The sequence below is a fragment of the Pogoniulus pusillus genome, chromosome 20, assembly GCF_015220805.1.
Source record: "Pogoniulus pusillus isolate bPogPus1 chromosome 20, bPogPus1.pri, whole genome shotgun sequence".
Taxonomy (NCBI): Eukaryota; Metazoa; Chordata; class Aves; order Piciformes; family Lybiidae; genus Pogoniulus; species Pogoniulus pusillus.
In genome coordinates this window covers 11,783,711-11,808,665 of record NC_087283.1, presented here as the reverse complement: position 1 = coordinate 11,808,665, position 24,955 = coordinate 11,783,711, and the positions used below count along the sequence as shown (strand labels likewise).

At 51.2% G+C, this 24,955-nt stretch overlaps 3 protein-coding genes across 16 annotated transcripts in view; 1 reads left to right on the top strand and 2 right to left on the bottom strand.

Annotated features, from left to right (window-relative positions):
- AP1G1 (adaptor related protein complex 1 subunit gamma 1) overlaps positions 1 to 2,130 on the bottom strand; it is a 44,265-nt gene extending 42,135 nt beyond the window's left edge. Inside the window, exon 1 of the mRNA XM_064160224.1 lies at positions 1,738 to 2,130. The gene's annotated coding sequence lies outside the window, so the exon portion shown is untranslated. The remainder of the gene's footprint in view (positions 1 to 1,737) is intronic.
- Positions 1,837 to 11,547, top strand: ATXN1L (ataxin 1 like). Of its 5 annotated transcripts, none has more exons than XM_064160228.1 (3): positions 1,839 to 3,250; positions 3,554 to 5,151; positions 11,009 to 11,547. In XM_064160228.1, the coding sequence occupies exons 2-3, from the start codon at positions 3,664 to 3,666 to the stop codon at positions 11,063 to 11,065; spliced, it is 1,545 nt and encodes a 514-aa protein (XP_064016298.1). In that variant the 5' UTR covers positions 1,839 to 3,250; positions 3,554 to 3,663; the 3' UTR covers positions 11,066 to 11,547. The 5 variants fall into 5 exon arrangements, 4 of the variants coding, with proteins under 4 accessions (XP_064016296.1, XP_064016295.1, XP_064016298.1 ...); XM_064160227.1 differs by having other exon boundaries at positions 3,554 to 5,259; XR_010306031.1 differs by lacking the exon at positions 3,554 to 5,151 and having other exon boundaries at positions 1,837 to 3,250.
- A 1,195-nt stretch (positions 11,548 to 12,742) lies between these two features.
- Positions 12,743 to 24,823, bottom strand: ZNF821 (zinc finger protein 821). Of its 10 annotated transcripts, XM_064160237.1 has the most exons (8): positions 23,067 to 23,157; positions 20,947 to 21,030; positions 17,644 to 19,599; positions 16,174 to 16,299; positions 15,546 to 15,688; positions 14,866 to 14,970; positions 14,305 to 14,471; positions 12,743 to 13,637 (listed from the first exon to the last, which is right to left on the bottom strand). In XM_064160237.1, exons 4-8 carry the CDS (start codon positions 16,253 to 16,255, stop codon positions 12,983 to 12,985), a joined length of 1,152 nt encoding a protein of 383 aa, XP_064016307.1. In that variant the 5' UTR covers positions 16,256 to 16,299; positions 17,644 to 19,599; positions 20,947 to 21,030; positions 23,067 to 23,157; the 3' UTR covers positions 12,743 to 12,982. The 10 variants fall into 10 exon arrangements, with proteins under 10 accessions (XP_064016307.1, XP_064016305.1, XP_064016306.1 ...); XM_064160235.1 differs by lacking the exons at positions 17,644 to 19,599; positions 20,947 to 21,030 and adding an exon at positions 24,742 to 24,823 and having other exon boundaries at positions 23,067 to 23,154; XM_064160236.1 differs by lacking the exons at positions 17,644 to 19,599; positions 20,947 to 21,030 and adding an exon at positions 24,505 to 24,578 and having other exon boundaries at positions 23,067 to 23,154.
- Between the last annotated feature and the right edge of the window lie 132 nt (positions 24,824 to 24,955).

Genomic DNA, 24,955 nt, shown 5'->3' with positions numbered 1-24,955 from the left:
CTGCATGCCTACAGACAACTTCAGTTCCTCTGCTGCTGTTCACAACCTTTTTAGACTAGCGCTGACAAACTTGCCCATCTCATTTTACTTTATACTGAGGCCATTGCAAAGCTCTGTGCAAGAAAGAGTTATCAAGAATCCAAACAATTTTATATTCTTTACTCTCTCACCAGGACACTTCAACAAAAGTTCTGGAGGACCTCTTTATTCCTGTCCCACTACCTTCAGGAACAATATCAGATCCGCAGAAATAGCAACAAGAAGCAGCCAACAAACAAAAAATCAAAACAAAGCAAAACCAACAAAACTAACCCCTCAGCTGAAGAAAATAAACCAAAACAAATTATCCTGCTTTCATTGAACTCTGAGGTACCCGGCAAAGTTTTCAAATCCTGTGCCAAATACCAGAGTGCACCAGTAGGCAAAATAAAGATTTTGGCAATAGTACAAGCCTTACAAACAAACAAAGGAAGAAATAACAAGTGTAGTTTATAGAAAGGGAAGGGAACAGGCATACAAAACCAGCTGTGCTCTATCACATAAAATCAGAACAGGAAAAAGAGAAAAATAAAGCACAAAACAACTCTGTCATTTTAAATGCAAGATGTTAGGGCTGCTATGCAGAGGAATAATCACACAGATGTTACTTTAAGCCAGTATGAGCCAAGTGGTCATACAATTAACCCCCCTCCAAAAGTCTTCCACTGTTCCATAACGTTGCATTAATATTTCAGACAACAGAAACCAAAATTTATCGTTAAGCATTGTCTACAACACAGAAAACACACAACTGTTCTCTCTGTAAACTTAAAGAACAATGGTTACTACGAAAAACCCACACCCTGTAATTTGTCTTCTAGCTCATGAGAGAACTCAACCAATCTTGAGGAAGGGACTTGAAAGTGTCTTTACCGACTGATTCTCAAAAAGTAGCCTAACACTAACACAAACCGACACTTGCAGTTCACTACAGATGCATGTGGACAGGGCTTACAGATATTTTGCTGCTATCAGAATCCATGTAGTCAACACGCAGGCACCATAAGTGTTACAGTGACTCTAACTGTAACGCTCTGAGCAGTTATGCAGCACGCACGATAAAATACCAAAGGAAAGGTGGGCCCAAAATTTCAAGCTACTTCTTAGGCGCCAAAGGCCCCCAGCATGGACAGAGTCATGCTACACTTCGCACTGACAGGACTTCATTCAGCAGGTCTACGCTCTCCACGTCAAAGAACGCTGTGTAAGATCACCCGAGTGCAGTAACACGGGCTGAAAGACTATCCTGCCAGCAACGCCTTTCCAGCAGGTAATAACCGAAGCACGTACGAAGTGGTGCCTGTGCCCGGGGAGGCAGCCGGCCAGGCCGGCAGCGTGGGACAGAGTCCGGGACGGGCTTGGGCCGCCAGGCCGAGGCGGGGTGCACAGGCCGCGGCCGGAGGAGGCCGGCACGGGCAGGCGGCCCAAGATTAGCGACGCCGGCGTCGGCCGCAGGAGGGCATTGGGTGGTCTCCGCCGGCAGAGGAGCCCGCGGCGTTGCCGCAGGCCATAGCCCAGCCGCGAAGCTCGGCGGCGGGCAGAGGAGCGAAGGCACGCGGAGGCCCCGGGCAGCCGGGACCTCACCAGCTGCGAGAGCGGAGCCTCGGCCTGGCCGGCACCGTAGCAAGGGAAGCAGACGAGCGGCGAACACCCAGCGCGAAGGCAAGCCGGGACCGCGGGCACCACGGTCTCACTCACCGGGCCGGTCCCTGCAGTGGAGGAAGCGGCAGCGGCAGGAGCCAGGCATTCAAAATGGCGGCGGCGCGGCCGCAGCACCGATACCGCAGGCGGAGGGATCCGCTCGCCGGCACCTCGCCCTCAGCCTCCTGGCTTCTACCGGCCGCGGGCGGGGAGCACGGCCACGGCAGCCGCAGTGGAAGCAGCAGGAGGACGGCGCGGCACCGGCAGTGGCAGACGGGAAAGGCTGCTTGCACTACTTTTCGTGGCGGAAGCACCCGCGATGCTAGTCTTGCGAGGAGTGGTGCGTCCGCACCGTGGCAGTCACTGATGGCGTCACGCGCGGGGCGGCCTCTTGCGGGGAGCGCTGTCCCGTGGAGGGGCCGGGCGGGTCGCGCCGCCCGCAAGCAGGGTTCCGCTGCGCGTAGAGGCTAGCGCCGGGGCTTGGTCCCCACGGGGCCCGCCGCGGCCCCGGGAGCGTACAGGCCGCCTGCCAGCAGGACCCGGCTGCTGGGCAGAGGTCGCTCTTGTCGGCCTCAGGGAAATTACTCTCAATCTGCCGCTTGCCAGTTCTAAGCGTTTGCTGGGGACTCCGGGGACACTGTCATGCTCCTCTCCTGACATCAGAGACTCGGCTCTGTACCTTTGATGGGGCAGCAAGCACGAAGCAATGCACCTGATATAGCAAGTGTGCGAGGGGCCTATTCCGAGACCGGGCCTGCGGAGGGCAAGGCCAACGAGAGGAGTCGGTTGCAGCTCTGACTTGTGTGTCAACTGGGATGGGGGAAGCCTTCAGAGAGGACACGCGGAGCGGGCGCCGCGCGGGCATAGGGACACCACTGCTCAGCCCCGGGCTCCGGATTTAGGGCCGAGACCTTAGAAATCAATGAAGGCCAAGAAATGGCACATTGTGGGGACCTGCTGGCAGCCGGCGAAGTGCTGCCCGGTGGAGGCCCAGCTTTGAACAACCAGCAGGCAGCCGTGAGTTCCGTGTTCCCAGACAGACGCCGGCAAAGTCCGTCTCAGGCGTGTGAGACGACGAACTCCTCACGAAGCGCCTTTGCGACTGGGGACTGGTACATCCTTCACTTGCAGGACGTCGCTTTTCCCGCGACCTGCCCAGCGGGGCCCAGATCTCGGCGCAGGCCTATCCTCCTGGCGACGCCGCCCTGCACCCCAAAGAGCAAGTCCCGCCGCTCCACGCCTCGGCCCCCGCGACCGGCTCTCCGTTAGGAGCGCCCCGGTGCCCGGCGGCGGCAGTGCTGACGGTGCCACGGGGCGGGCGGCAGGCGCGGCGCCTTCGGGCCCGGGCGGGCATGTCTGGTTGCTACGACAACCGGCGCTGCAGGTGTCCTGTGACGTCAGCCCCGGGCGCCGCGTCCTTCCGCCCCCTGCCGGTCAGTGAGATACTTCCTCCGCGCGGTACGTGACGTCATCGCCGAGCGCCGCGGCGCGGGGAGGGGTCGGGCCGGAGGCGGCCGCGGGCGGCGCCGGGGCCGATGGGGGTCGCGGAGGAGGAGCCGGGCGATGGCGGGTGAGCTGCGGGCTGCGATGGGCACCGGGTGGGCCCGCGGAGGCGGGACGCGACCGCGGCGCCTCGGGCTCGGCGGGGTGCGGCGCGGCCGGGCTCTGGTCCGGGGGTGGGGCCGGTGGTCGGGGTCGAGCGCCCTCCGTTCCCTGCGCTGGGGCTGGGGGCTGTCGCCTTGATCGCTCTCGGTGCCGGGGCTTGGGGCTCCCTCTGTCTCTGCGGCCTAGGGGCTCGCTGCGTTCCCGGGACCCTGTGTCCCTGGCTTGGTGGCGGGGCCGGGACTTACGGCTCCCTCTGTTCCTGGTGCAGGTGAGGCGGCGGCCGGCAGCGGGGACCTGGGAGCCGGCGTGTGGCAGCCCCTGCGGGTGCCCCCATGAACGAGCGTCGCGGCTGGGGCTGCCGGTACACCACGGGGCACCATGAGAGCGGGCCACGAGCGCAGCCAGGAGTGCCTCCCGCCAAAGAAGCGGGAACTTCCCGCCGCCAGCACCGGCACCGAGGCGGGACGGGTGGGGGGTACACAGGCTTCAGGCGATGGCCCCGAGTGGGCTCGGACAGCTGGACTGGGTCCTGCAGCGCTGCGCTATGGCCCTAGTGAGGCCACAGAAGCAGTGCCGGGACTGACGGTGGACCAATATGGGATGCTCTACAAAGTGGCAGTGCCACCTGCCACCTTCTCCCCCACGGGCCTGCACCCTGTGGTGAACGTGAGCCCCCTGCCCCCTGCCTTCAATGTGACCTCGCCAATAATCCAGCACCCAGGGGTGCCCTACCCTCCCATCCACTATGCGCAGATTCCTTCAACGTCCCTACAGTTCATCGGCTCGCATTACACAGTGCCCTATGCTGTCCCTCCTGGCTTCCTGCCTAGTCCTCTCCTGTCGCCTTCCACCAACCTCACTGCCTCTCATGTCCCCCACTTTGTGCCATATGCCTCTGTCTTCACGGAAGAAGCCGCTCCTTCCCCTCAGACTACCTCTCCTACCCACACCTTCAGCAAATCCGCTTCTGCAGTCTCTCCGTCTGGGCAGATGCAGCACCATGCTGGGACGCAGCCATTAGATATTGCACCAGGTAGAATTCCTGTTTATTATCAGATGTCTCGGCTGCCACCAGGGTATTCAGCATATGAGACACCTGCAGCAGGTGGAAGTCCAGAATCTTCTCATCAAGACAGTCAGCTAAATTCAGAGGTAGCTGCTGCTAATGGTGGACAGAGACATCTGGAGCATAATGTGGTGAAGAGGACCAGTGAGGCTGTGGACTCTGCCAGCAGCAAATCTGAAGAGTGTCTGCCAGGGACTGCAGCAGGATGTGTGGTTGATGGACAGTTCCTTTCTAGTTACCAGACGCTGGGAACAGAGGTCTCTGTGCCAGCTCAAAGAAGCACCCCAGATGCTGATCTGGAGGTTCAGAGGGTGGTAGGGGTGTTGGCATCTCAGGATTATCATATTTTGGCAGCCCAGAGGAAAGATGACCCGAGCCCTTTAAACCTTTGCCATAATGTCCCTGATCAGCAGGGGGAGTCAAAGGATGCGCTGAGGAACGCAGTGGAAAGGGCTGCGGCCGAGAAAAGCCAGTCCAGGAGTCCATACGTAATGTCCCCTGAAGAGCCGGTTAGACAAAGACAATTAACCAAAGGAATGGTGATAGCCAACGGCAAGCCAGTCCTGGTTCCCGTTGGATCCGAGCCCGTCCGGTTTTCTACTTCAGAAAGCGCAGTGAGGCGGAGCCCTGATGCACAGGCTCGAGGAGGCATGCTTGAAAAGAACTTGGCCCAGCCACAGCCACCCAGCTCCTCACACTTGCCCTCTCACTTCATGAAAGGAGCCATCATCCAGCTGGCAACAGGGGAGCTGAAGCGGGTAGAGGACCTGCAGACTCAAGACTTTGTTCGCAGTGCGGAGGTGAGCGGGGGCCTGAAGATCGACTCCAGCACTGTGGTGGATATTCAGGAAAGCCAATGGCCTGGGCTTGTCACTCTGCATTTTGTGGTTGGGGAGCAACAAAGTAAAGTGAGCATTGACGTGCCGCCAGAGCACCCCTTCTTTGTGTATGGCCAGGGCTGGTCCTCCTGTAGCCCAGGGCGGACTGCTCAGCTCTTTGCTTTGCCCTGTCACAGGCTGCAGGTGGGGGATGTCTGCATATCAATCAGTTTACAGAGCATGAATGGCAACTCTGCTTCTCAGGCTAATCACCCTCTCACAGATCAGCTGATACCTACTAGGGTGAGATCTGAAAGAATGGCTCTAGGGTCCAGAGAAACATCTGACAGAGCTGCTGAAAGGAAGAGCCACACAGATAGGGACAGTGCGGTCCAGAGCTCTCATGCAGAACCCTCTCAGCCTGAGACTGGCAGTCAGCACAGCTGGACAGCCTCAGGCTTCCAAAGATACAGCACGCAGGCAGAGGAGCCTCGACCCTCTCTGCTCCGTCCCTCTTTCATTCCCCAGGAGGTCAAGCTGTCTATCGAAGGGCGTTCTAATGCAGGGAAATGATCCCTTTGAGGCTGTGAGTTAGGGCATCCCTTGTAGGTGAGCCTCACCGTCAGATGGAGAAATTGCACAGACTTCTTGACAGGTTCACCAGCAAGGCTGCTTTCTGACCTGCAGGACTGGCTTTATTCCAGTTCAGTGGCTGACCAGTTCCTCTTGGGGAATCAAGAGGGCTCCAGTGCCTCAGGGAGCAGCAGCAGACTAGCTGGGGTAGAGAACAGGGATGTGCTCATGAGTTTGCAATGAGAGCATTCCAGAGATTGGAGGCTGGGGCTTTCTCACACCTCCCTGAGGAACGGATTCCCTGCAGGGCAGGGTAGAATCATTCAGGATAGGTGGGGAGATGAGGAGGGTAGACATGGCTTAAGGTAGCAGATGAAATTGCTGAATATATTATTCCTCCTTTCTCATGATAGGGAGAGGTGGGTCCCCACTGGAGTTTAGGGGACTCTACTCCCAGTTTCCCTTTTCTTCACACATGCACTTTAAAAGGACCGTTCACCGATGGAGCTCTTGAGGGCAGGACAGAGATGCTTCTCTGGTGATTCTGTTTAATGTCTCTTCCACTGAATCCAACTGCTCTTTCTTCTTGCAAAGAATGTACGGATTTGAATGAATCACAGAAATTCAAGAGGAAGGAACAAAAGGATGGGTTTGGGTGAATAGGGAACTTAAGCACTTGGGATGGGACACAAGCTGGGGTGGGAGACAAGAGTTTCCTGCTATAAAATGCATTATTTGCCACCAAATTGAATCTTTCTTCCCTTGTTAATAACTTAATCTGTTGGGCTTGTAGCTTTTGCAGAGGCTTAGCCTATGGATGTTGGGGGTTTGGGTTGGATTTTGATGTTTGGGGTTTTTTTTTAAAAGCTGGAGTAAAATATATTCAGCATTCTTTAGGGAAGAATGGGAAACACATACCTTTTCTGTGAGAAGACTGAGACTATTTTGTAATTAAATCAGAAGAAAACTTTCCAGATGGCTAATTCTTGCCTGCAGGCAGTTTCCTGAATAAGCTCTAGACAAGAGACAACTGTTGTGCATGTGCAGGCAAGGTACAAATTTTCTGCTGAGTAAAGTTGTATGATTAATGCAGGGGCTCTCAAAATATCGCAGCATCACAGGGTATTTTGGGGTGGTTTTCTGTTAGTTCTGGTGCTTCATTTTGGAGTTCCCTCTGCAGAACAACATAGTAAAATCAAGAGTAGTGTTTGTCATGGTGAGATGTAATACAAATGTAGATTAATACCTCATTATGGTAATAACACTCCATTCAAGTGAAGGCTCCTGTAGTTACACTAATTTGCCCTCTCTGGTGGTGTGTTATGACACCAACTCTAGCTGCTTAGCTAGGATGAAAAGTAGTCACTATTATGTTGAGGCTGAGAGTCTTCACTGACTTAACTTGGGTTAAGTATTCCTGTATTAAGGTGCCCATCTCTGTGTTAGGACCGGGCTTTTGGGAGTGTTTCTCTTTCAGTGTGCAGGTCCCCACTAGAGTTCTGATTCTGCTCCCAATGTTAAGCATACCATTCCCCATCTCCCTTCTCCTTCCTGAAGTTTTCTTTTGAGCATGCCTGACTGTGGGGGCACTGCTGCTTTCTTCCCCTGAATGGCTTTTGTGCCAGCACCTCTTGTCAGCATTGCTGTCCTTCAGTCAGCTTGCGGTGATGGTGTCTTAGGGCTGTTCTGCGCACTCTCCAGGAAGGTGTCCTGTACTTGGCTGTCTTTAGTTGACTGTGTGACAGGGGTGCTCTGCCTGGGTATTAAGCAAATTAGAGAGTCTCCAGAATGTCCCTTCCATCCAGGCCCCAGCCCTGTTTTCCTAGCACATTGCTAGCCATTTCCGTTGCCTTTGAAATGCCTGCATCAGGACAGTTTCTCTTCAGGCCTTAGGTGAGATACGCGCTACTCATGCCTTCACTCTTGGTGCCTCACGGGAGTTTCTCCGGGATGAGGATGCTGCCTGCATCACATGTAGCTTCTCCCAGGTGACACACTGCTTCCGAGCTCACCAGCTGCATTTGAAATTTATGAAGTCATGGTGATGCTGTCACGTGAAGATTCTGTCTCCTTGGGTGCAGCAGCTGTGGGAGCAGATGCTATTTTCATGGCACTGTTTGTCAGTAAAAGTGTTCTGTGTGGGGCCAGTAGCCTGTCCTCATCACCTCCATGTTTCACAGTTGCTATTCATCACTCTCCTATGTAAAGACCTCGATTACTGTTGGTTAGTACTTGATGCTCAGGATAACCAGGCAGAAGGCAGAGGAGCACAGGTTGTCTTGCCTGTTCTTTAATGTGGTGCATGCAGAGGAACTCAAAGCTGTGGCAGGCAGCTAAGAAAGGGATCTTGCATATGTGTGGTGTGTGAATGTAACAGGCTGGTTACATGCATAGAGGGAAGGTCTGAGCAGCTGAAGGGTGCAGAGCCCCTTGTGCATCTTTGAACACAAAAGTCTGTCTTTTAGAGAGGATGTGGAGAGCCTGTTATATCTTGTGTGTGTTGCTAACTAATCACGGATCTCATCTGCACTAAATAGTGGTCTGAAAGGGCAGATGCTGATGTAAGAGGCAAGATGCTGTGTGGATAAAATAACTGTACTGTAGGCAGCTGAAGAGCTGGGAAAGTGCTCACCCTGGTGTTTACTTGGCTGCTGGCCTGGGCTGTGGTTAGCTGCTCCATCTGCCGGGTGTGGTTCTGAGCTCTGTGGAACAATCCAGGGTGAATTTCACCTTGGTGCTTCTACCCAGACTTGCCATCAGTCCCATTGGTGTGCATGTTTCAGCTGCCAGCCCTTATGTATGCAATGGCTTGGGGCACATCTCATGGTTGAGCACTGAGTTGAAGTATCTGGGCACCTGGCTGCTTGCACCAAGGCAGCAGGCAGGATGAGGCCACTGTAGGCCCTCTGACCCAGCTTAGCAGTACTCGTAATCACTGGAATCTGTTTTACTGGGTTGATCTGTGGTGCTCAGCACCTGTGGTGGTTGTGCTGAGCACTGAGGCTCTCCTGAGATAGGGAGTGTGTGAGACAGGCTCTGCTGTAGGCAGAAAAGCTATGAACAAGCTCATGGAGGAGGCTTTTATTTCTTGGGTTTACAGGGAAAAGGAGGAGATAAAACCAGGAAGACATTGTGGAATGAGATGGTTATCTGGGCTTTTCTGCTGGCAGAGATGTGACAGGCTTCTCAGAGAAATAACTGTTTTCCTGCTGCTACTGTGGAGGGGAGGAGAGCTGTGGTCTCTCCTGCCTGGAGGTAGAGGCCTCTTGGCTTTGGTCTTATCCAGCTCACACTCTGTGGCAGGAGTCTGTAGGATGCAATAAGGGGTATCTGTAGCCACCTGTCCCATCTGACAGAACATTCCGTGGGTCAGCTGCCCAGCAGGGGCCAGGCCTCTTTCTAGGCTGCATGTACACTGTTGCTCCAGGAATGTGAGACTTGCTCCAAGCGACAAGTGCTCATCACTACCAGTCTATGCAGAGGAAGCTCTGTCTGGAGAGCAGGAGAGCTGCAGAGGCCCCTCTGCCTCCCCTTTCCAGCAGGTGCGCCAGTATAATGCACTTTTCACATTAAGTGTCCCGCCCCCTGTCCCCATCCCACACTTGAAGTCATCTTCCCTCATAGAGAACCAACAGTCCTTGTTACTCAGAAAATACTGTAAAGGAAACTACAGCAGCTCAAGTAGCCCAGATGCTAGTTCCTGCCCACAGCAGCTCATGTGCCTTTCCCTAGTGTTACCCACAACTGCTCTTTGTCTTTCGGACTGTCCTAGGGCCTGCAACTTTGCAGAAGCTGCTCAGATGGCTATGAATGCATGTTCTGCACAGAGTTTGGCCCAGGGCGTGTTCCATATGTGGTTCAAATGCTGATGGTCAAGGCCCTTCCATGGTCCACATTTGTCTGTGGAGAACAGGACTTGCCCTTAAGGTCCTTCAAGGCTGCTGCCACCCACCCCGCAAACACAACACCCCTTCCCCCCCATTCTAGTTGTTTTCTGCTTTCCTGGCACCTTAGTGCTAGGGGAAGGTCTGCCCATGCAGAGCAGAGAAACAGGTGTGTGGCACTGGGGAACATGGGCTGCCCTGAGGCAAGGAGGTCTTTGTAGATAAGTGCTGATCCCTCAACTATAATCCCAGTTATGTAATGGCTGTATTAACATGTAACCGACCGCATTGTATCTAAAGCCTTAGAACTAGTCAGGTGCTCCCCTCCAACCTTGTTCCTGCCCCTCCTCCTACCTGATCTTTAACAAAGCATTAATAATTCTAAGGATAATCTCTATTTTGTTGTGCTTTTTTGTAACTGTTTTAAATAAATCAATTTGTACTGTATATTTGTACTTTTGGTGAGATCCTTTTTCCTGTTTTACCATTTTAAGTCTGTACTTGGCTACACACAGATTGTATTTTTATTGTTAATGCTCTTATGAATATTGCATTTAACTTGTTGACTCTGTAAACACAGTATATATCTATATCTATATATATATATATATATATAAACCAATAGCTTTTCCTTTGGTGTTTGAGACTTCTTGCTTGTCTGTAGCATCAGCGATCATTAGTATGTGGTTTCTCTGGTCTTACACAGTGATCTGGAAACTTGTGATGAGGTCAAGGTAAAGGCTAACAAGTGGATTATCAGACAAAATTGCATCTTCAAATAATTTTGCTTTTATATGGTATTTCTTGAATGCCTGGGAATGATGATTAAGTGCCAGTGGAACTGCAGGAAAAGTTCAGGTGCAGATTAAACAGTGAAGCTACATCTCTGCTGGCTAAACAGAACAGCAAACTGGTAGTCTGAGTATGAAAAATGACAGAGGTAAGAATTCAAGTGAGAGATAGTTCAGAGAGCCAGGGGACATGGAACAGAGTGGTGCCCTTTCCCAAAGAGAGAGGGAAAGATGGCTTCTGGATGTCAGCAACATGTGATGAGTGATGTGTTGAAACAACTTCAGTAAGGTGACAAAACAAGGTATTACACTGGCAGGTGAAGAAAATTACAGTGTTGAAGATTAAATGCTTTTGGTAGCAAGTTTCCACAGGAGCGTCTGTGAGGTTAGTTTGTTACCATGAAAAAAACGAAACATGATGCACTTTGAAGCATAATTGGGGCTTTAAGGTATTTCAAAAGTTTTTTCAAAGTGAGAAAAGAGGGGAAAAAACAGGTTTCTAAGTAGTCTGGCCAAAACGTTTTGCTTCTTGTTTTAACTTTTCTGATCTCAAGTAGGAGTCTTACAGTCACTGTTTCTGACTTAATGCAGAGAAGCAGCCATTGGAGAGAAGACAGCAGCTCCCAGTGTATCCAGACCACCCTGTAACCGTGCTGCAGACCTCAACTGGAAATGCTGTGAAAGCAGCTGGGGTGTTCAGCCTACAAGACACAGATGCATGGCACACCGGTGTTTGGTGGGCTGACCTTTGGAAACCACAAAGCTACAGCATGCCATTTTAGATGCTCATTCTTAAAGAAACCAAATAATGGAGACTGTACCACCCCTTTGCCTGCCGTGAGTCCCTCTCTGCTCATGTTTTGCCTTTTCCAGTTTTAATATGCCTAGGTTTAATTTCCATAGTGGCATAGTTTCATAATGATTTCTATTAAGAGTGGGAACCTTCTTATATGGGTACAGACTAAGATGACCTTTTGTCTTCACTACCTCTTGAATTGGCTAAAGACAAGTCCAATTCCTTACCCTCTGGCAGGTTTTTCCAGACTTGTAGCTTTCCATGGCTCCTCCCCAGGTGACCCCTCTCCTATGTTCCTTACATTGGTTCTGCTGATGAGTGGAAGCAAAAGCAACTTTCTGTTGTACCTGTGTGGTTTTGGTTACTGATGATCCCCACTTCACCCCATAGTGTTATTTTGCAGTGATCACTGAAAGTCATTGCTGCTCACTGAGGACTTAACTCTGATCTGTGGTCCTAGCTGAGTTGCATTTGGCTACATGGGAACAGTTGAGCAAGCTCAGCTTACTATTAGGTCATGGACTCACAGAACAGTTGAGGTGGAAAAAGGACTTCATCTGATCCAACCCCTCCCTGATGAAGCAGGACTACCTGTAGCCAGCTGCCCAGCACTATGTCCAGACAGCTTCTGAATATCGCCAAGGTGGGAGATCCCACAACGTCCCTGGGTAACCTGTGTCAGTGCTATATCACCCACACAGTGAAAAGTGTTTCCTGACATTCAGAGGGATCCTCACGTGTTTCCCTTTGTGCCCACTGTCTCTTGTCCTGTCACTGGGGTACACTGAAAAACAGCCTGGCTCCATCTTCTTCACACTCTTCCCTCAGGTATTTACACAGATTGATAAGATCGTCTCCTCCTCTCTCAAGCCTTCTCTAGGCTGAGCAGTTCCATTTCTCCTGGCCTTCCTCACCATCTTGGTGGCCCTTTGCTGGACGCTCTCCAGTACATCTATGCATCTCTTGTACTGAGGAGCCCAGAACTGGACACAGCACTTCAGGTGTATCCTCACCACTGCTGAATAAAGAGGAAAGCAAATCCACACAGTATTATTGAACTGACATACTGACTTTCTGTTTACCATTCATTCAAATCCTTCACTTGCAAACCTGAAATGTTCTGGGTATTAATTATTGAGTAAGCCAGGAAAGTTGTTTGTTGGCTTACCTCAGTCAGCCCTTCTGTTAGTGTTTATGTGGTGTATCTGAGAACAGGAACTCAGTTTACTCTTAGCTTTCCATGAATGCTACTGCAAATGAGCACATCATCATAGTGTGGAGAGGAAGGGTGTGCAGAGCCATTTCCAGGGATCTCCCATCCTCTTTTGCTTCCTCTTTATGGGCACGAACTCTGAGGGATTTAGTCTTGGCAGACTAGTGGACTATCAAATTGCTCAGCTCCCTACTTCATACTGCGGTAAACAAGATTCCTATTTAGTGAGGTATGCTTTCACCTACAGCAGGATTGCAGCAGCCCAAACCCATCTGGGAGAAGCATCCAAAAACAAAAGGTAAAGAAAGGGACTAAATAAACATGAACATTAATTTATTTCCCCCTGCTCACAGGCTGTGACTTGGGCCCCAGAGCAGACTGCATCCTCAGAATCCGCTGCGGCAAACAGCTCTGTTCTCCTGCCATGTCCAGGAGAAAACCAGAACTGTCTGTCAGGGAGCATCAGCCAAGGATCCACAGCAGCCTCCCGAGTGCCAAATCCTGCTAGTGTGCCCACGGCAGGTGCAGCAGTGGCGGCACGGTCCTTGACTGCAGCTTAATGCAGTGTGCTGTTGCTCTGCTCCTCAAAAGTCATTTTGCCCAGCAGCTGGCTCTCCAGCTCCACATTGCTCACTGGCAGCTGGAAAAAGTTCATTTCAGCTGCCAAGGCAGCCATGGCAGAGGGGTCCTGGCCGAACTGTGCCCGGAGCATCATGTCCATTTTCTCCAGGCGCCGCTTGAGCCTCTTGGCCTCTCGCTCCCGGATGAGCCGGGCCTGTCGCTTCTCCGGGGTCTCGTTGGCGCGTTTCAGCCGCATGGCCTCGCGGTCTCTCTGCAGGCGCCGCGCCCGCTGCTCGTCCGTCTCCTGCATGCGCTGCAGGCGCTTGGCTTCCCGATCCCGCATGCGCCGCACTTCCCGCTCCTCGGGGGTCTCATTGTCCCGCCGGCTCTTCTTGGCTGTGCGCTCCCGCTCCAGGCGCTGCAGCCGCACCTCCAAGGGCTCGTTCTGCCGGCGCAGTGCCCATTTTCGCATGCCAGGCGCCTGGGCCTCCAGCAGCTTACGATATGCGGCACAGTTGTTGCACACTAGGAGGATGCCCGCAGGGTACACGGGCGGGTGGAAGGCAATGTCTTTCCCCTCAACACTGGAGGAGCCCTCACTCTGTGGTGCTGGCCGACGATCTGCACTGAGGACCTCTGGAAGCTTCTCACTGAAAAGGAGAAAAAGCATAGTCAGACACTTGGTGTGACAGCAGAATCCGTATCTCGGACTACCCAGGGCGTGTGATGAACAGTATCCTTACTACAGCCTGTGACAGAGGCTTCTGCTAACCATTCCTGCTCACATACATCTGAACATCTGAAATGAAGCAACGTCATATCTGAGGGTAGGAATCAGTATTGGGTTGGAAGAGCAAAGGGCAGGAACTAGCCAGGAAGCTGCTCCTCATCATTATCTCTGGCTTTCTTCTTTCACCAGTCACTGGGTGGCTTTCACCAGGCAGGACAATATTTTGCCTGTAGTCCTGCTCTGGAAATGCTGAACCTATCTGAGCAGTACAGACCTACTCTAAAGGATTGCTAGGCAAGGGAAGCACCTGATTGTTCTCCAGTGACTGGAGACCCCAGTGCTCTCTGCACAGTTCTAGCTGTCTGCAATGCTAAGGAATGCTCTTTTAGCAGCACAGCCCATGGAGATCTTCAAAGATGATGCAGAGCTGCAAGCAAAAGCAAATCAAGGGAATCTTACGGGGCATGTTCACAATTCTCCCACAGGCCTCAGTGGGTCCAGAGCATTGCCTTCTGTCATTCAAGGCAATCTGACCTCATCTTTCATGTGGGTGCCCAAGCCCACTCACCAGCCAGTGTGACCCTGACCTGTTGAATGTGGCGTGGCTGGTGAAGCGTGCCCCACAGACTGCACAGTTTGACAGCTGGTCCTCTGAGTGGATCAGGAGATGTCGCCCAAGGGATCCTGGTGAGCTGAGGGCTCTGCCACATACAGGACACATGTAGCTCTTGGCACTCACCACAGCTGCTGTGTGCTGTAAAACAAGCACTACGTTGTTAGTTACACACCGCCCAGTCCAAGGCAAGCTCAGCAGATACAGCAAACTATCCAGTTCAGCCTCTTGGAATAGGAACACTCACCACGGTACAAAATAAAGAACTGAGTGATTAGGAGGAAGGCTTCTTATCTCACTGAATGATGTAAAAATTGCTTTCATGTTTAATCTCAAGGAACTGCCTGGACTTGACCTGTAACTGCTGGCAGAGCCTGCCTTGGCACAGAGTTTTGTGCCTTGCTGTAGGTTTCAGTCACATCCTAGCTAGAAGCTCAGTTCTGTGACTCCAAACACCAGAACAAAGCTTCCCTTATGCTTTCAGTTGTTTCTGGATTAAGACTAGTGATTTCCCACTGTTCAGACCATCCCTTACCTGGTACACATGAGCAATGAGCTGCTCTCTGCCTCCACACTCCAGCTGGCAGAGGGGGCACTGTGACAGTCCCAACATAGGGTCAGCATTCAAACTCTCAGGCACCTACAGGGAGGAAAATCAACTTTGGTGTAAGACACATACAGCCTGCACACAGCCACCCCGTCTGCCCTTGTATATTAGCCAACCCTGCAGGCAGGCCTTGACCATTTAACCAACTGCTGTGTGCCCAGCCCTGCTGGGGCTGGTCCATGTCCCTCCAGTCTGAGAATGCGTAGCCTCTAAGCAAACTCTGGCTACCTTGTGGAGAGCAGGCAGAGGCCTCCTGGCCTCTGCTTGCACCCAGGCTCTTGATAGTGCAGTGGTTCTAGTAGGCAAGGCTGCTCTACAGCCGAAGGGAAGGGGCAGTCAGAGAAAGGCACCAGAAGTGAAGGAGCAGGACACACCGTGTACAGTCATTTGGCCAGCCAGGACAATGGCAGGTGGTGCCTGCTGTCTCCTCTTTCTGGCAGCCCAAGGGCTCTTTATACACTATCCTCCTGATGGGAGATGTTCTTTGGAGGAGGTGGGAGGCAGGAAAAGGTAAAAAACTGTAATAGGGGAGGAGTTGGTTAGACATTACCCTTCTCTCTCCTTGGGAGGTTAAGATGAGCATAGAGCTCATAGAGGTGCACACTTGCCTCATTTTCCCTCATCACTGGCATGCCAGCCACGGGTTGTTCTGCGTTCTCCAGTTCTTTCTTCACTTTCACCATTGAGCCATCCTCTTCAGATGTATGGGAAGAAACTTCATCCTGAGTGGTTTCCTCCTCATCACTGCTACCTGGAACATGCCGAACAGTTATTCCAAATGTCAGGACCCTGCAGGCATTCACAGGCCCTAGTTGTCATGGTTGGCGTCACCTGAGCCCTCTACCCAATCCCTATGACCATGAGCTCCATTTAAACTCAGACTGTAGAATCCCTGGGCCTGGGCTGTTAACCCTGCCTTGCTTGACAACTACTAGACCATTGGCTGGACTAGGTGCTGCTATCACCCTGCTCTGGTAAGCTGGGACTGCATCCTTGTGGTGAGGTCATTGCCCAGTCTTTGTTGTGGTGGTCATTGGCTCCAGGCTTGCCTTCCGTTAGGGAGTAGCCCTGCTTTTGCTGTTTGCTCCTGCACAGGAGCCAAGGGCTAACTCAGGAGAGGAGACAGGTGAGGTGGTCCTCAGAATACCCCCACAAGTCATGCATCACTTAGTCTCACCCCTTGTCAGGGTCTCCCCAGTTCACTACCTTGCCATTATTGGAAGGGGCAGAACTCACTGCTGCTGGAGTCGGGGTCTTGCAGTGGATGAATGGCTGGCCTTTGGTCCCCAAGAGCTCCAGAAAAGTTGTTCTTCATCATGGCTTGGCGGGCTTGCTCCTCCAGCCCTGCAAAGACTTGCTCCCCTGGCAGCCACAAGGACAAAGAGTCAGGCTGGTGCCATTCCATTGCTTTCACCACCACAGCTTGCTAAAAGCACAACAGGTGCGGGGCTGCTCACCCACACTGCGCAGAACCCCTGAAGTCACTTCTCAGAATGCACTTAAGTGACCTTTCTGCTTGCCTACCCTGCAACACCAGCCTCTTGTATCTGATGATGTTAGCCCAGAACAGTCTTGCCAGTGGAAACATACAGCTGCTTCCTGCATACTCTTTACATGCCACTGCAGCCACAAACTCCCTGTAAGACGCCTTTTATCTGCCATATGTAGCCAGCTGGCTTTCTCTGCTCCCAGGATATCTGGCAGCAGAGCTACAGCTCAGCTCTAGGTGGGGAAGCCGCTTGGGGATTATAGCCATATCCCAGCTCAGCCATAGTGCTCTGTGGCTCTGCTAAATCATTGTCCTGTTCCCTGCTCTGGCAGGCAACTTGCACAAAAATAGTACCTCCCTGGGGGTCTGGCACCTCATCTGCACTCCACAGGGATACTCAAACCAGGGATTGTCCTTGGCATCTTCTGTCGCCACCTTCTGTCCCAGGAGAACTGAGGACAAGCTACCCTTCAAGAAGGTGTTTGTGCTGGAGCTGGTGTTCTGCTTTTATGTTGGGTAACTTGCTTCACTCCCTTGCCTTGCCCAGGGACAACTTTGTCTAAACTAATCTCAGTAACACTTCATGTGCTCCAAACAGAAAGCTAAAGGAATGAACTTAGAAAGATGGATGCTTATTTAGAATAGCTGATAGTCTGTTGGGTTGAAAGACACTGCTCACTAGTACTCAGCTCAGTAGGAGATGGAAACACATTCAAAGAAGGCAATTGTGCTTCTCTGAAAGAACACTTCTTACAGCAATCACTTCAAAGGAGAAATTTTGGTTCCAAAAAACAATAAAAGGCAACCATTAATTTTCATATTAACTTTTTAGAAATGACTTTGTTCCAGATGTTCTTGTGATTTACCTCCCTCAATGGATAAACTGGGAGAGCTTGGGACAAGGTACTGAAGTTCCCAGTGGGTTAGCTTTTGGATTAAATCTATCAACTGATTTGTAAGCTCTTAAGAATCACTCAAAGCATAAATGCAAACATGCTAAGGAAGGCGCAGTGCATTTTTTCACATAAAGCAAAAGTCAAAACATGGCTTTCAGAAGAAAATTTACATCTTCATATAGGGCCACATCAGTATCACCAGAGAACTGAATTCTTGATCCTTGAGAGAGCACCAATCCTGTTAGGTACATTCCCACATGATGAACAGTTTCAGCCAGCTTTGCCCCATATTCATACTCACACTGCCTTCCTGGTGCTTACCTCACAACTTCCAGCAGTGCCATAAAAAGCAGCAATTTATGGAAGATTTCAAAGACTTTCAGAAGTTTCACCGAGACTGTGGGAGAAGAGTTTTAGTTCCCAACATCCCCATGGAGGTTTCCAAAAGCATTTGAAGGCATTTATCATTCTGTTTCAGAAATGTGAGAAAGACTTCTGTAATGAAGGCTTCAGAACACCATCCATGGGGGCTGAGAGGTGTGAGGAGCACCCCAAGTCTATTTGTCACTGAAAGCAGCAGATACTGCCATGACTGCTGTGACATATGTACCCCCATCAAAGGCCATTCCAGTACCAAATGGTTTCTGTAACCTGGAGTGCTGCTTTTATGTCTGGATCACACATTGGTGGGATTGAGACAGAGATGCTATGAGCAGCAGATACTAAAGGATTACAGTGCCTCTCCAAGAAGCAGACATCCACAAAACACCAGGATAAAAGCCCAGAGACCAAAATAGTATTGCAAGACAAAGTGTGGTGTAATAAGGAAACCTGCAAGACACAGGAGAGATGTAAAACTGTGGTAGATGTATGCTACCTGTGACAGGGCAGCAAACTAGATTCCCAAACACCACTGCAGCTGCTGATGGAAGCAGCGAGGTGTTTGTTCTCTTCCGCTTTTCCCCTTGCATTTCCGCTGAGCAGCAGCTTGGGGTCTAATGGCAGTTGGGTTCCTGCACAGGCACATGGACTATGCAGACAGCTTGGAGGATTATAAAAGCTATGACCTTTACACGAGGTGACTGAGGAGCAAACTCCTGTCAGTAACACAAGCATCAATCACAGCCATCAATAACAGCAAGAGCCATTTTGTCTACCAGAAGCCTTCCCATATGGCACACCCAGAACCAAGCTAGCAATGATTCAGTGCAGGGCAGAGAACCATCAGCTTGCAGCCAGAAATGCAAACTGTTGACAAACCAGTGCTGTTAGCAGGTAACTCCTTGTGCATTCTCTACTAGCCTGGACCTAAATAGGCATCATAGGATTGATTGGGAAGAACAAACTTTTTTAAAAGCTGTTTTTAGCTTATGCAGAATTTCTTAATGTATTAAGGTAATATTGCCTCCAGAAGAACCTAGGAAGTGTCCTGTTCATCTACTGACAGATTCAGTCCTAATCTGATGAAGCTTTAGAGCTCTCATGTTTGACAGGTACAGGGTCAAATTGTTTCTGCACACACATGCTCATATACTGACACTTAAGACTCCCACCCCTTTGAATACACTTCCATTTATTTGGAAAGGGAGTAAGACGGGGAACAGCTTTAGGATCGTAGCTATTTGGTAAAGGATCTTAAGCTCAATAGTGAATGCACAGACTCTTCTCCAGAAGTTTCTTTATTAAATACAAAAGGGCTGCAGGCTGACCAAAACAAGTCACTGTATTTGCTTCACAAACAGCTAGAGACGCAGGACAGAGAAAGACTGTACAAATGCCTCTGCTTTGCACTCCAGTTCTCATCTCCATAATCTTGTATGTGAGTGGGATGTCCTGTGAGCAGTTGTGGAGGTGGGGGGCAGCCCTGTGGTACTGTGCAAGAGGCAGTTATGACTGCTAGGATCTGGTTGTGTAGCAACTTGGTAGCCAGAAATTATTTTTTTTCCTGAACCCTTCCTTTCTTGAACTTTATGAATGCAGGATAACTCTCAGGTGTTCTGGAAAACAAACACACAAACAAACAACTCCCACCCCAAAATCCACAAAGCGAAGTCAAAAGAAACTGCACCATTCCCCTGTCTTCCTTCCTAAACAGAAAGATATCTCAGAGATGAGCCACTTTATTCCCTCCTTGTACATCAATTTAAAGTCCCTGTTCCTGTAGGTCTTCTCTGTGTTCCTTTCCTGGACCTGAAATCTGCAAGTCTTTCCACCACTGTGGATCTAGTCCACCTGCCCCATCGCTATTCTGGGTTGTCCACACTGCTGTAGTGGTTACTGAAATGAAAAACAACACAATTGAAAGAGTTAACAACAGCAGCCCACAGAGCCCTTTAAGAACCAAGAATGTTGATGCAAGTATCATTTCTGCTCGGTTTTGAATGCTGGGTGCTATTTAGTAGAAGATACTTTCTCTTCAAACTCAGAATATCAGAGATGGCAGAATTCAAGGAACATCGAAGAGCAGAGAATGTGTGTCAAAGGGAAAGGGAAGGAAAGAGAGGATTAATGGGATATTGGGACCAAGACAAAGAGAGCTAGAAGTAGGAGTTTAACAAAAGCTGTTCTCAAGAGTCCTAAAATAAGCACCACTTGCAAAAGGTACAAGCAATGGAAAGGCAGCTCATGGGACAGCAGGGAGAGGAAAAAAAAAATGGAAGCACGTGCTAACACCTGTAGCAGATTTTTGGCAAGCACAAGAGCAGCCCACAACTGATGGGGTGACAGCACAGCAACGAGTGGGCTTGAGTGTGAGATCTGATGAACTGCCTAGAGATTTTAGATATTTATGCTTTAGACTCTGACAGACAATAGACCAAATTGATCCAATTAAGGTATTTCCACAGGAAGAATGAAACTGCAGTGTATTTCTCTGTTCAGTGTGGAATGGGCAACAAAGTAAGTACATTCCATTGCCACTGCTTTGTCAGGTCCAAGTGTTTTTCGTGAACCATGTGGCAAAACAAAATTAAATTAAGAGCCAATCATGTGCTGCAGCCCTGCCAAAGGGGCAGTGGCTGCAGTTAAAACTGTAGAAGGACTTGCCATCGGGCACAATAAGACTTTTGTGACAGTTACAATTTTTATCCTTGTTTCTGTATCATTTTGAATTTCCTTATGCATCAGCATCCATTCAGAACTGTTTTGACCTGTAACAACACAACTTCCCAGCCAGTCGCTCTGCATGTCAAACAAAGTGATTCTGTGCTGAGGGCAGCAAACGTTGTTGCAAGAGCAAGGTTAAATGAGGCCATGCCAAGCCTGGAAAGTAACCCTGGAAAGAGGTGGCACCAAGCAAGCCAGGGAGAGGAGACCTACAGCTGTCATTTGCCCTAGTCAGTCCAAGAAAGAAGGTAACATGGAGTGGCCATGCAAAAAAGTTGGCACCATCCTCCCACAGCCCTGTCCAGTTAGATATTCACAGTGGTATTTACGCAAATCCAGAAAGCACTTCCCCAGCCCCATGGCCTGCCAAATCAGACCCCAGCTGCAGATGACTGCATTAAAAGCTGCATACCTGCTGTCCCATTTATTCCTCTCCTCCCAACCACTCCAGTCCCTGTGAAGAAGTCTCAGTAATGTGTCTGCTATGTCTCAGCCTGACTCCTCATTCTGCTGGCTCACCCAGTTCTTGGAGCTGATGCTCTCTTCGATTATCCTCGTCAGTGCACTGCATGGCATTTCTGGGCCCTCCAGATACACAGCAGGCTAGATAGACAGAGAAGTCCCAATGATTTGGTGGTGTTCATCATAAGATAGACAAGATTTTCCATCCCAACGTGGAGACATTGCCATTGACACATTTCTTCTGTCTCTTTTGGTCCCTTTGTTTTCTTGTGGTCCTACTTGCTGCTCTCGATTGCTCCCATTGAATAGTTGCTGTGTAGCAATGTATTGTGTGTAAAGGAGGTGAACAGGTCTCAAGATTACTCTCTATGACACACCAGGTGTCATAACCTCAACCTCATGCTCACTAGTAGCATGTTTGTTAGAGAGCTTCCCCTAAGACCAAAACTAGAGATAGTCAGTTATATTGCAGACAAAACCCAGGAACACTCACTGTGAAAGCAGTGCACAACCAAATTCCATAATACACAGTTTTGTGAAAAACAGCATGAGCTTCTGAAGAACATAACCCTCAAGCAGTGGAGTGCAGAAAACAGCCCACCTAAACAGCATGGACAATCCACCTGCATCATCAGAGCTGTGGAACTCCCTGGTTTTCGTACACAAGAGACCACGACTACACCAGGCGAGAGGAGGGCCTAAGTGCATGCCCCATCTGAGTCTGGTCTGAACAGCAGCAGTAGTGTCTGAGCGCTCCCAGCAGCAAATGCATGAGGACACAGATGTGTTACTAGCATCACAGGACAGAACACAGGACACACCAGGTTTGACTGAGGAAGACAGCTCTAAAGTCATTCCTGTACTATGAAGTGAATCAAAGCTACACTCTGCCACTGCTGAACCCCACATCCAGAAGCAGGAATCGGAGAGCAGAAGTCAGCGCAGATGCCAAAAGTCACACTTGCCACCAAGGAAAGCTTTGTCAGCTCTCCCGTGCCTAGCTCTAGCAGCCTATGGGGCTTTCAAGTGCCAGACAAAGGCAGTTCTCCCCAGCACACTCACTGGGTGTGCAGTGTTAGGCAGTATCACAGTGTATTTCCCCCAGAGAACAGCACGCATAGGTTCCTGTTGCTGTGCCTATACAAGAAGCAGCCCAGGAAGAGAGAAACATGCAAGCCAGCAGCATCAGCAAAGGAAGTCAGTGTTAGGGCTTCAGCATTCAGCTCTCTGTCCCATACTCTGACAGCTACCACACTTTAGCAATACCAAGACCCTCTCATCAGCCTTGCTTTCACATATCTACAGAAATGGAAATTTGTTTTCCTCATTTCAGCCCAAATTCTAGCTCAAAACTGGCTAGGAACAAGGACATACCTTCAGTCCCCCAACTTCTCTCTGCTACAATCAAACAGAAGCTGTGCATGTGCAGTTTTCCCCTTTGCAGCCAAATGTCCACACGTCTTCCAACTCCACTAACATGTTGCTGTAGCCTGCCCACATGAAATACTGACGTACAGCACCTTCAGCCCTTTCACTATCAACTGCCAGGGTCTTGACAATGCTGAAGAAACAGAGGTCTGTCCTGTCAGCTTAGCTCAAGAATGATCTGATAGACTGCCTTTATCTGTCCAGTATGACTTAGCCACTGCCTGTTCCCTGCAATGAAAGTGCAAATGGCTTTTTTTATGTTATCTGGTAGGGAACTGAAATAATACTGAGCCTCAGCTACATGCCCAAGACCATTTAGTTGAGTCTGTGGTAGGGCAAAGATTGGAACCCAGGACTTCCTGGCTTGCAGCCACACACGCAAACCATGTCGCCTAGAACTTTTTTTGCTGCCCAAAACAGGCCAGAGCCCCAAAGTCACATTTCTTAGTGTACTACCTTGTGCTTGTGACAGTGAGAATGCAAAGCACAGCTTCAGACCCTGCACATACACACCTACCTTTACAGTATTAGTTGTTTGTTCAAGCCTATCCCTGTCCTGTCATGCCAGGACAGCCAGCTCCCCTGATACACAGAGCTCAGTTTCTCTTCTTACAGTCCCTAAGGCAAAACATAACTAACCACTATTCCCCCACAGACTACACCTTTCATCACTCCCCTCCTCCCCATCTCACGCCACAGCAATCCAGCTAGGGCAAGGACTCCACCATACTGTGTAACAGAATACTCACAGTGAACTTTGTTAGGAGTGGTCTGTTTCCGACGGGACATGTTTCCCTGGCCTGGGGGCAGTGTTCCTCCCCTCAGCAGAGGGCTCACCTGAGAAGAGAAGAGCCTGTCACACACACCACTGGTACCCCCCGAGCCTCTGGCTATCACTGCTCACTTTCCACTCTTTTGCCTACAGGGCTCATTCTGTATCACCACAGCAATAGTCAGTGCCAACATTCAATACAGTCCACAGGCATTTCACAAACCACCCTGTACGGGCAGTCCTATCCAGTTCTCAGGCAAAGTTATAAGCAATTCTGTCCCTACTATATAGAAAGCTCAGAGTGTCCCACTTAAGAATGACTGCAATGCTAGTCTCTCTCCTGTCCATTCCCACAGCTGACATGACAAAAGCCTAACCAAATGTGTAGACACTGTCTTACTTCTGCCCCCCCACCCCCACCCAGAGAGAGGCCAACAGAATAGAAGGCCAGATCACACTCTGAAGACTGGCATAAGGCACTGGATAATCCAGCCCAGGCAGACAAGGGAACCAACCACCTCATGGTCACAGCTGCAGACACAGCAGCAGCAGCTGACAGGATAGTGTGGCCAGCCAGGGACAGGTCTTGAGCAGATAGATGTCATTTGAAGGGAAAGACCTCACAGTCCTCACAGATGGGCAGATGGAGAGGGCAACAGTGGTGCTGCTCATCCTCCCTGCTGCCAAGACCTCCTGGGGCAGACAAGGTCAGGACAGGCGGTGGGGACACAGCGAAGGACCAGTGACACTCCAGCTCACACGAGGGGTATGTACCTCCTTGTCCCACACACACAGGGACATACTGACCCCCTTAAACTTTACAAGGAGGGGGAATGTCAACTCTTCATGCTCAGACTGACAGAGGACAGAATCAGTCCCAACAGTGTGCTGCAACAGGCAGACAAAAAGGAGGAGCTGAACCCATTTACCCCTAAGCAGAACACAGGGATCGTGTCAGCCTCTTCAGACAGGTGGGCACAAGGATCCTCTCAACCTCCCACCGACAGGTGGACACAGAGATGCCCTCAGCCTCCCGCCGACAGATGGACACAGAGATGCCCTCAGCCTCCCGCCGACAGATGGACACAGCGATGCCCTCAGCCTCCTCGGACAGATGGACACGAGGATCCCCTCAGCCTCCTCTGAGGGATCCAGCCGGCGGTCCCAGCACACGGGATGTGGCTGAAGGAGGGATCCAGCCCGCAGAAGGATGGATACACAGGCAAACGGACGTCGCTACTTTGGCAGCGGGACGGAAGGCGGAACCCAGCCCGCGCCCCCGAGGATATCGCCGGACCACCGTGGGACGCAGCCCGGCAACCGTCCCGGACAGACAGCCGGAGCCCGGCACAGCGCGGCGGAGGAACCAGCGCGGGGGCCCCGCCGGAGGACGGCCCCGGCCCGGCTCGCCTTACCCAGTGCCGCTGCAGGTGCCGGGGAGCCGCAGACAGACAAAGGGCTGCCGGACAGACAGACGGGCAAGATGGCGGCGCCGCCGGAACGCGCGGCGCGGGCACGGGCGCGGGCACAGGCACGGCCCCGGGAGCCCCCGGCACGGCCCGGGAAGCCCTGGCCCAGCAGCGGCAGCTGCCGTGCAGGCTGGCAGAGCCCTGCTGGCAGAGTCCGGCTGCAGGTTGCTCACAGCATCTCACCTGTCTGCCATGGGTCTGTCCCGACCGGCAGCGCTCGGCTGCCTGGAGCCTCTCATCCGTACCGGTTCCGAGCCCCGCACCCGAGCCGGGGGGCGGCTGTCCCCGAACTACCCGAGGTCACCGGGGTCTGGCTTACCCTGCAAGGTCAAAAATGATGATTTCACCCTTACTGTCAAAGCCACCACGTGCGTTAAGAACTCATGCACCCGTTCAA

Bases quoted from the DNA above. Each gene is read 5' to 3' on its own strand.
- ZNF821 (XM_064160230.1), bottom strand. From the start codon at position 16,342: ATGGAATGGCACCAGCCTGACTCTTTGTCCTTGTGGCTGCCAGGGGAG. The intron at 15,689-16,173 runs GTGAGTTCTGCC...GGCATGTTCCAG, and splicing joins AGACCCCGACTCCAGCAGCA to GTAGCAGTGATGAGGAGGAA. The intron at 13,638-14,304 runs GTCAGGGTCACA...TCTCCTTTTCAG, and splicing joins AGCCACGCCACATTCAACAG to TGAGAAGCTTCCAGAGGTCC.
- ATXN1L (XM_064160226.1), top strand. From the start codon at position 3,664: ATGAGAGCGGGCCACGAGCGCAGCCAGGAGTGCCTCCCGCCAAAGAAG.